This window comes from Mesoplodon densirostris, chromosome 5 (assembly GCF_025265405.1).
Source record: "Mesoplodon densirostris isolate mMesDen1 chromosome 5, mMesDen1 primary haplotype, whole genome shotgun sequence".
NCBI classification, from domain to species: domain Eukaryota; kingdom Metazoa; phylum Chordata; class Mammalia; order Artiodactyla; family Ziphiidae; genus Mesoplodon; species Mesoplodon densirostris.
In genome coordinates this window covers 130,147,153-130,157,292 of record NC_082665.1, presented here as the reverse complement: position 1 = coordinate 130,157,292, position 10,140 = coordinate 130,147,153, and the positions used below count along the sequence as shown (strand labels likewise).

The window sequence follows — 10,140 nt, the reverse complement described above, 5'->3', positions numbered from 1 at the left end:
CCCTGGCCCGGGAAGATCCCACATGCCGCGGAGTAACTAGGCCCGTGCGCCACAGCTACTGAGCCTGCACTCTAGGGCCCGTGGGCCACAACTACTGAGCCCACGTTCCACAACTACTGAAGCCCGCGCACCTAGAGCCCGTGCTCTGCAACGAGAAGCCACCACAATGAGAAGCCCGCGCACCGCAACAAAGCGTAGCCCCCGTTCAGCACAGCTAGAGAAAGCCCGCGCACAGCAATGAAGACCCAGTGCGGCACCCCCCCCCCACAAAAAAAAATGTAAACTCAATTGGCTGAGTTCAGTGAGTGCAAGCCAAGAACTACTGTATATATATAAAGATAGAAAACTTACTTATATGGCGGCCGCACTAGCCGATTTAGATTTAAAATTTCTCATCATGTTTTTTTGGGTAAAACAATTGTCACTCAGATATGGTCAGGTCATTTCCTGCCTTCTCTCCCGGTGTTGGGCTTCTAGCTTTTTTTTTGTTTTGTTTTGTTTTTACATAGATGGATAAATACTTCTTTTACAGTTATTTTAAAATAATATAATAGATCCTGCAGTTTGCTCACCTGCTGAATGCAACTTAGATCCGTTAGTACACAAAGTGACCGTGTTCTTTTTAAATGTGTCATGAGAGTGCAGGTACCTCCGGGCCTGGGCCCTGGATGAGCTTCTCTGGAGCAGGTGTGTGCGCCTAGGTCCTGCCAGGCTCCCTCCACTGTGGCAGGGGTGTTTCTCCATGAGAGCCCACTTCTCACGCACGCACGCACGCACTTACCACCACAGCGCTTCCAAGTTGGAAAATGCTTTGACGAAGATACAGCGGAACTCTGCCTTTGGAAGATCATGAGTTAGATTATCTAACCTTCTGTAAGGCACCTATCCTGCAAGGCTGTTGGATAAATCCACAGTAACGTACCAACCCTAACACACGTGCTGGGTAGACAACACCAGCGTGTTCAGTCTGCATTACCTCTAGGCTGTTTGAGTAGCAAAGATCTATCAAGAAGAAAGAAACTACAAAAAAGGCAAAAGGAAGTAAATGAATACAGCAGCATTAGGCGGTGGTTTTAATATTGTTTATTAGCACAGTAACAAATGCAGACTTAGGCAGTCCACAACATAGAACCAATCCACTGAGCAACTCCTATTCCACTCCTTACAGTTAACAGCTTAAGGTATTTTACTACAGGTTTTCACAAGTCCTGATTCAAACCTCTTATCTTTTCACAAGAAAGGAGACTGGCATATAAAATAAAATACATAACTACTGATATTTCCTATATGGTGTCTTATAGCCATGTGTCCATTGTATATATATGAGATGACAGTCTCTAAAAGCTGTTAAATATCACTGTTCCCCTCCAAGAAGGGAAAAGAAATTCCAATTTTTTAAAACAAAAGACTGTATAGTCTTGAAAGGACTTTACATAAATGGCCATGTGTGTAACCTGTACAAACTAAGCTGTTTCAGATTTACAGACTACAAGCAACTGAACCCAAACGTCTATTCTTCTCTGTACTGCATTTTTAAAAGTTGCTATTACCAATTCTGTCTACTGTAGCAAGATACCTTAAGTTACAACAAAATCTTAGGAAATAAGACTGAATAATATCTGTTATAGAAATACCCTACTCTTCACCAACGCCCACCCTCCCCCACCCCTTCAAAATCATAAGCAGCTCTCTCTGTGACAGACAAAGAATGTAGAGAATGGTGACGACCCAATTTATGTAGCGTATCTCTTGGTCCACTGTCTGGCCATTCTGTCATGTTCTGCTCTGTTGGTCATATACTGAGTGGCAATACTTCCCACCAAGGGGTCGGCTGGAAGAAAAGAATGTACGTTACTTCGAAGAAGGGAAAGGAACATTGTTAAGTTTCAGCAAATAAGCTAGTGACAGCTTGTGAGGAAATGGACAGAGTAGCTGTGATCAAACCACTCCACCATTTGGGATACTTTTCCTCCTGGACTTAAAAAAAAAACAGCATGGATGCAGGGGGATCCTGATCCAGACAGAGAGGTCTGGCCCCGTCTCCTTAGTTCATTCCATCTCTCCCCCAACCCCCCCGCCACGGGAAGGGTTTTGCTCCTGCGTGTCAGGGCACGGAACGCGCAAGGCCCTAGGCTGCAGTGAACACCCAGCTGTGTTCACAGGACCTTCTGCTCGATGGCACCAGTTGTGACACTGAGCGCTGTCAAGTCCTCAGGGCTACTGCAAGCGAACGCTATTTACCTCTCTACTCTGTTGACCCGCAAAGACCCAAAGTTGCCAGGTCAAAACCTGTACTTCCGATTAAGTACAGTGTTCCTCTGAAACCTAAATAAAATCTTTAGTAATTAAATTTATATTTCTTTATCTAGAAAAAAAGTTTTTAATAAGAGGAAATTAAGGCCCAGACGAAACCACAGTCTGGTAATCAGCAGAGAAACAACGCCACGTCAGTAAGCAGTTGTGGGCAGGTGATGAGCAGACCCGCAGGCAGTGGGCGGGTGACTCAACATTCACAAGTGTGTGTGCCGTTTCTGTATGGGAAACGGGAAAAAAGGGGGAGAGAATGAAGATGTAAAAACCTAAGGCAATCTTTTGTCAATCTTTTGTAAGTCTTCAGTTTATAACACCTTGTTGCTAGAACACATCAAGTAATGGTGAAGTCACTGCATTTTTCACCTAGTAGATTGAACTCTTGATTAGAACTTTCTTTGAAAAGCAATGAGTTTTTGTCCCTTGAAAGCCCGTACAAAAATAAAATCTGAACTTTATCTTTAGAAAATCTTAGTTTAAGTGGAAAATAACCCATTTTCCAGGTGAGGAGGAAAAAAACAAGGTAAAGAATTATTAACCTTACCAGGATTACAGTCTGTAAGAAGTGAGCAGATAGAAAGAAGGACTTTAGAAATGGTTAGTGCTGGACTCCAGTTATCTTTCAATATGTCCAAGCAAATAACTCCTTGACTGTTAATATTACAGTGATAGATTCTTGTCCGAAATGTAACCTAAAAAACAAGACAGTGTTAAATGAAATCTGAACAGCAAACAATGAAACTTTTTACTAAATTGCCTCGTCAATTAAATGGTCCTGAAAGAGACATTTGGTCTTTTAAAAAAGCGAATTATTTACTTATTTATTTAGTTTTGTTTTGTTTTGTTTTTTTGCGGTACGCAGGCCTCTCACTGTTGTGGCCTCTCCCGTTGCGGAGCACAGGCTCCGGACGCTCAGGCTCAGTGGCCATGGCTCACGGGCCCAGCTGCTCCATGGCATGTGGGATCTTCCCGGACCAGGGCACAAACCCGTGTCCCCTGCATCGGCAGGCGGACTCTCAACCACTGCGCCACCAGGGAAGCCCGAACTGTTTTTAAAACAGTTTAAGGCTGATAAGAGTTAGGGTAAGAGACTATTTCATGAAATTGAGATTAGAAAGTGTTCACTGATACAATCTCAGGGATTTTCAATTTCATTTAAAAAGTAATATCCATCAACAAAAAGCAAGGTAACCTCAATTTTTTTTTAAATTGAAGTATAGTTGATTTACAATGCTGTGCTAATCTCTGCACAGCAAAGTGACTCAGTTATACATATATATATGTTGGGTTTTTTTTTGCGGTACACAGGCCTCTCACTGTTGTGGCCTCTCCCGTTGCGGAGCACAGGCTCCGGACGCACAGGCTCAGCAGCCATGGCTCACGGGCCCAGCCGCTCCGCGGCATGTGGGATCTTCGCGGACTGGGGCACGAACCCATGTCCCCTGCATCGGCAGGCGGACTCTCAACCACTGCGCCACCAGGGAAGCCCCACGTTCTTTTTTTAATCGTCTTTTCCATTATGGTTTATCCCAGGAGATCGGATATAGTTCCCTGTATAGTTCTTGAATTCATCTTTAGCAGTTTTAATGTATTAAGTATTTTCCAAACGTTTCCAAGTTTGAACAGCTAATTGTTTGCTGACCTCTTGTGTTAGCTGGTAGTACTACATGGCCTCAAAGCAAGCTTTAGAATCTAATTCAAACAAACACAGTGGGTACATAAAGACAAAGTGCTTAGCAAACAATGATCACACACCGAAAAGGCTGAAAAATATATTTGAAGATGAGGTTTGTTTCTGCTTTTTCTGACCTTTATATATCAGATCTTGCAGATAATCATGCCTACCTAAATCACAGAATTCACTTAAACAGAATCTCCACAGGTGAGGAGCTAGAAGTGGGTAAGGACCACAGCAGCAGGCGAATCAACATCAGCCCCACGAACCTGGGTTACTTTGTCTGGTCTCCTACTTTTTATTTGTGAAATACACTGACTCATTCCAAAGTGAAAAAACCCTATCACTTTACCAGTTTTTTTTTTTTTTTTTTTTTTTTTTTAAGCGACAGACTTGCGGTCGGTCACCTCTTGGGCTGGAATTGTACCTTTTTCCCTAGCAGTCCACCCCATCCCCAAGAAGAGGTTTTCCCTCCGACTGGGCGAATGAGAATCACGGTGTTGAGTGTTACAGGAGACAGTGACTGAGCAACCCCTGCCCATCCTAGATGAGAAAGCCCAAGCTTGGGGTCAGGATCTGAACAAGACCAAAAGATGACAAGGAATGGAATCCAAGGCTTTGTTTGGTAGGAGATTGTCTAATTGTTTTAGTGCGTGGATATTTTGACACCATTTTTATCTGTTCAGAAACTTTTTCTGTTGAGTGGGAAATAGGGGATTATTTATAGGTTGCTGACTGTGTTACTACAAATATTAGCAGGATTTTAAGCCCTATCAAAACAAAGCACTTACTCTTAGAAATGGTCTTTGCCAAAAGAGGCAAAGTCAACCCAAAGAAGTGTTTTGTGTATGTTCAAGTGTACTTAGAGATTTGTCAAGATATAACAGAAATCCATTTATTTGTGATTAACAACTCAATTTTAAAAGCCTGAATAATCTTTCATGGGAGTATGTAAATTTCAGCATGAATCGGGGAATTTCTTACCTTTGGAGGCTTGAAGGGATATTCTGGTGTGAAAGTGATATCAAGGAAGAATACACCACCCTCATACACGGACCCTGGAGGCCCTAGGATGGTTGATCTCCATTCATAGATGTTATCGCCTTTGGGACCAGCACTGTGAAATAATACACCAGAAGGTGAGTAGATGGCGGGGCATCCCCATTTTTACAGTGTGTCCCCAAAACGGGGAAAGGTCGCCTCTCCTTCCTTTTTGACACAGGTATCTTTCAGACAGGCCTCTGATGCAGGCCTCCAACAAGCCTTAGGTAAAGTATATGGTAAAAAAGGACGCTGAAACCAGTCTATGCCCACTTAACTGTGAAGAAGCAAGAAACACCTCACTTCTCAAACCCTCTCTCCTTGATACATCATAAGAAAATGTAAGCGTAAACGATACTTTACAAAAAGAGAAACACCTCTCAGCACACCAGAATTCATTAAATTAGTGACAAAGTTTTGCTCACGGCTACATCATCTTTGAGGACCATTTTAAGCACCAAAGCTTCGTTTCTGACCCTCTGACTGGGGCTCTTTCTTCCTCCTTGTTCTTGTTTCTCCATAATCTTACCCTAAAAGGAGTCCAACAGGTTGCAGGTTCTCTTTACAGCAGAAACCATGCTGGGTGGAGCAGGAGGGGGACAAAGTATCCGGTTACCAGTCATTCAGTTTTCACTTCTGCACACATTAGATTCCGCAGTCAGGTTCTCTCTCTACACGTTAAGCTACCCTCACCTGTGAGTGAGCTCAGCACTCTACACGCCTAGTGACACCGCAGCGCCCTCCCCTACAGCACTGTGTCGGCTCACAGAGTGCCCTGTAGTCAAGCACATTAATAAAAATACAAGCAAGACCTCCGAGGGCTGGCTAGCACATCTGTCCACACAAGTAAGCGTAAAGCTCTGCTACCGAGAGAGAAGACGCAAGTCTGGGCAACGGTCTCGGTGCCGATGCAGACACACCTGCCCGCAGCGCGGGGTAACGGGTAACGGCGTGGACAGCTTCACCTGAGACGCTCAAGCCTAACTGTTAACAGCCACTTCGAGGACAGCAGTGTGTGTTGGCCAAACAACAAAAGGTCTTTGCCTGGAGAGGCCTGTAGATCCCAGTGGATACATAGCATAATTTCTACAGAGCAGGCAAGGCTCTTTTCAACACACGTATGGTGTGAACTGGATTCACTCCCCACACACGGAAGGCCCACGCCTGACGCAGATGCTAGATGCCAAGGTTCCCTAACGCACAAAACAAGAACTGCTTGTCTTCAACATGCCCGCTGCTAACTGGTTAGAGATAGGGTTCAAGTCCTTCTAGGAGAAAGAGGAGATGAAGAGGAAGGGAGGGGAAAAAAAAAAAAGGAAAAGAGAAAACCTACCTGTGGCCCTATACTTTCCTCAAACCCACCAGAGATTTTTTCCTTTCAACCTGAAATTTGGAGTGGGAGAAACCACAGCAACATAGGTTAGGGGAATGAGCTTGTAAAAGAGAACCAGAAGAAAACAAGTTCGGGGGGAAAACATGGTGTGGCAAAAAGGAGGGAGAAGATACGGATGGAGGGTAGGGGCCAATGGGCAATGGGGAGGGTTAGGGCCCAAACTGGTCAAGAGGCAGAAAGCATTCGGACACTCACTGAGCACTTACTGGCTGTGTGACCTCGAGCAAGTTAGAGCACCCACCTCACAGGAATGTTCTGAGAACTAAAATACTGATAATATGGGGGGGGGGCGTGACTATCTCTGCAGAACAACAGGCCCACAGTAATCTCCCATTAAATGGCAGCCATCACCTCCGTTTCCAATTATCTGATGATTCCCACTGGCTCAAATACTACGGTCCCTGAATATCTCCTTGTGATGGGTATTCCCAACAACTATTAAAAACCTGTTTTACACGGGACAGATATGGGAAGAGAGCTCGTTTAATTAACACTCTCTAATATTAAGTCACACGTATATGCAGACACCAATCTTCGAGTTTAAAAAAAAAAAGACGACTTCCCGACTTCCAATTCTGCATGACATCTGACCACAGTTCTCACAAGGTGCAAGGTAGGGAGTGCTCCTAACCCACCCTCTCCCTCTAAAAACATGCAGTAGCCCCTCCAAGTGAAAGGATACAACTCTTGATTGCTGCTGCTTCATAGCCTGAGATTAGAACTGGTCCTTGGGCATCTGAAGTTTGCTGACCTGCTTACATGTTTGCATCCAGCATATGTACTTGAACAGAAAGTCTACAAACCATGGCTGATGCAGCTCTGATACCTGATTACCGCTGGAGTTAACTGAGAAGTGGACTAAGCAGATGAAGATGACACTGACAGAGAGGCTGCAGATAAAAAGACAAACTATTCTCTCTTATCCAACTAGATAAGAACTCACGGTATCTAAGACTTAAAGGCAAGAGGCTATCACTTACTGTAAACCCCTCTTCTTACAGGTGAGGAACCAAGGCCAAGAGCAGAAGCTAGGCCATCCAAAACACTAGCGCATCAGCAGCCATACTGTTTTCCTCAGTCAGCCTGGTGATGCTAAGAGACCCAGAAAAAAATAACAGTAAAGTCAGTCCAACCCTGGCGGGGACATGTTCGCATAGGCCCAATTCTGCTGGCCCCTTAGTACAGAAAAAAGATAAAAGAAGAACAAAGGTCTAACAACATGCCACTACAAGCAGATTTTATGACTGTACAGAAATTTCATCATCAAAATAATCTATGGAACTTCAAAAATTACAGATTCCTGACCTTTAAGCCCAGGCCTCCTGAGCTTAAACCCGAGAATCTACATATTTAAAAAGCTCCTCTGGGGACCTTTGAGCAGGTGGTCTGCATTTGGGACCCCCTTGTACAGGTCACTGGGAGTAGGACAACCAGTTGAGAATGCAAGCTTTAACTTTTCATGCTTGTCATCTGTGATACAGCTAGAAATCCAAATCAAGATCGCTACTTGTTTGTAATCAGCTTTCAGTTCGGGTGTGAACCTTCCTGAAAGTTCAGAAAAAAGTATGGAGAAAGAGAGTTCAAGAATCAAGTACACAGCATAAGCTTCAAAAAAGTGGAGAATGAAGGTGGGTTATAGTAAGAAAAATAATGAGTGAAATAATATCAAATGTAGTTGAAATGCTAAAGCTTTGGAAAAGATTCAACAGCATAGATCCCTAACCTGTGGGTCCTCAACCAGGAGGCTTGGAAGTTACCGTGAGGGGTTTGAGAACCCACTGGAAAGACCAAGCAACGCTGCCTGAATAAAAACTTCAGCTATTCATTCTAAGGCTGTTATTGGATGAATTCACGTAGCTTTCTGTCTTATGCATTTTCTTAATCACAGAATAAAACAAAAATTATGATATGGGGCCTGCAAAACTTTTGCTTTTTTTTATTCCTTCCAATTCTCACTGGAAAAGTTAGGCTCTACTTGTCCAGAAGGTGGGTAGACACAGACCCATGGCAGGGGGCGGGGGGCACGGGAGGGGGTGAGAGGGCAGAAGTCCCCGGCTCTCAGAAGGCCACTGTCAGGGAGAAGCTACGTGAGGCTGTTCCGGGGGAAGTGTGTCCAAGCACCCCACCCCTTCCTCCATAGAGTGACTGACTGGACCCCTCAGGTGGTCAGTATATGCCTCCCCCTGCCTTCCGTCTCCCTCCCTGTAACAGAAGATACTTCTGGTTTCACAATAAGAAACGTAACTCCAATTTTAAATACCGGTTGAAGTATTCTAATCAGTCTAAGTGATCAGAAGGGGTGGAAACTTCTGAATTGGGAGATGGGGGTACTGAATTTAAGGCATTAAGGAAAGATGGGAACAACAACAAAAAATACACCTCCCTGTTTGGAGACAGTGAAACCCAACTGTGATTGGAATCTCTGCAGGCAGCTGAGACTGAGAAGGGAAAACGAGCCCATGCCTTTGCCTTCCAGATTCTGTTAAACAGGGACATAACGTTTATCTGCAACACAAACACTTTTCAAAAGAACTCCCTGGTAGTCCAGTGGTTAGGACTCCGCGCTTTCACTGCCGAGGGTCGGGGTTCAATCCCTGGTCGCCAAACAGCCAAGAAAAAAAAAAGTGTAACACACAGAACTCTTATACAAGGCAAAAAGAAAGAACTGTGCCCTGAATTCTGTTTTTTCCCTTCTGGTCAAAATAAATACAGCCACAGTAAACATTTTAAGAAAAATGATAGTAACTTATACTTTTGACACAGTATTTTCTTATTTCTCTAGTGGTTTCTGACGCCCTACGGACCCATCAACAGTGGGAGCGGGGGTGTATGAAGCCCGCCGGCTGGCAGGCACTCACCGTGGTCCAGGCCTCCCGCCTTCGAGGGCCTCCCCGCAGTGAGCGCTGGGAAGGGCCATTACACGCTGCAGCTCTCCTGTCTCCCAGATACTCTCTGGGGAGCTACACGAAGCACAGAGCTGCTGACGGGTGTAACTAACGCTTAGCACATATGGTCCTAAATAGAATCTGAACAGTATAAAAAGTAATTAACACAAGTCATTTAAGGTATCATCCAAAGAAATTAATAAAACCAACTCTTAAAAACTGTCATTAGAGCAGTCTAACTACTGGCATCTAATGTGCCCTCTGGACCGACTTCTCCAAGAAAACTGCATAAGCCAACGTTTAAGCTTCATTTTGTTTTGTCTTAAAATCATGCTTTTCTCGGTCCTTCCCCATTCCCATCCTCAATATTAGTTTATTAAAAACTTAGCTTCCATTTCAACAGTTAGAAACCAAAGTTGCACTTCAGTTTTCAAAAGGTATCACCGATTTCTTATAAAGAATATCCTGAAAGCAGGCAAAAATTATAATCGATTTTAAGAAATGGTATTTCTACCTGATCAATTTTTTAATTGTTATTGGGAGAGATGACCCTTGCTTACAAACATAGAAAACCCTAACTCAGATGTTCTTTTAGGCATAATCCTGAAAGACGACTTAGTTACCTAGTCTCACACCCCAGGAAAAAGTGAGGGATGAGAGGTCCGGTAAGAAACATGCCGCAGGCGAGCGTGTGGCCGGCAGCAGCAGGCTGGGAACGTGTGCCGGCGTGCCCGAGAAAGGGGCGAGGCTCAGGATCAGCCGGTTGGCAGCTCAGCTCTTCCCACCTAAAAACCCCAAGTACTCCCTGCTATCATCCCGCAGTACAATGAGTAACG

At 44.3% G+C, this 10,140-nt stretch overlaps 1 protein-coding gene across 2 annotated transcripts in view; it reads right to left on the bottom strand.

Annotated features, from left to right (window-relative positions):
- Positions 1–1,068: 1,068 nt before the first annotated feature.
- UBE2E1 (ubiquitin conjugating enzyme E2 E1) overlaps positions 1,069–10,140 on the bottom strand; it is a 78,426-nt gene continuing 69,354 nt past the window's right edge. For both annotated transcript variants that reach the window (XM_060099488.1, XM_060099487.1), the window contains 3 exons: positions 4,970–5,102; positions 2,855–3,002; positions 1,069–1,831 (listed from right to left, as the gene is read on the bottom strand). In XM_060099488.1, the coding sequence (XP_059955471.1) occupies positions 1,734–1,831; positions 2,855–3,002; positions 4,970–5,102 (379 nt within the window). In that variant the 3' untranslated portion in view covers positions 1,069–1,733. The remainder of the gene's footprint in view (positions 1,832–2,854; positions 3,003–4,969; positions 5,103–10,140) is intronic.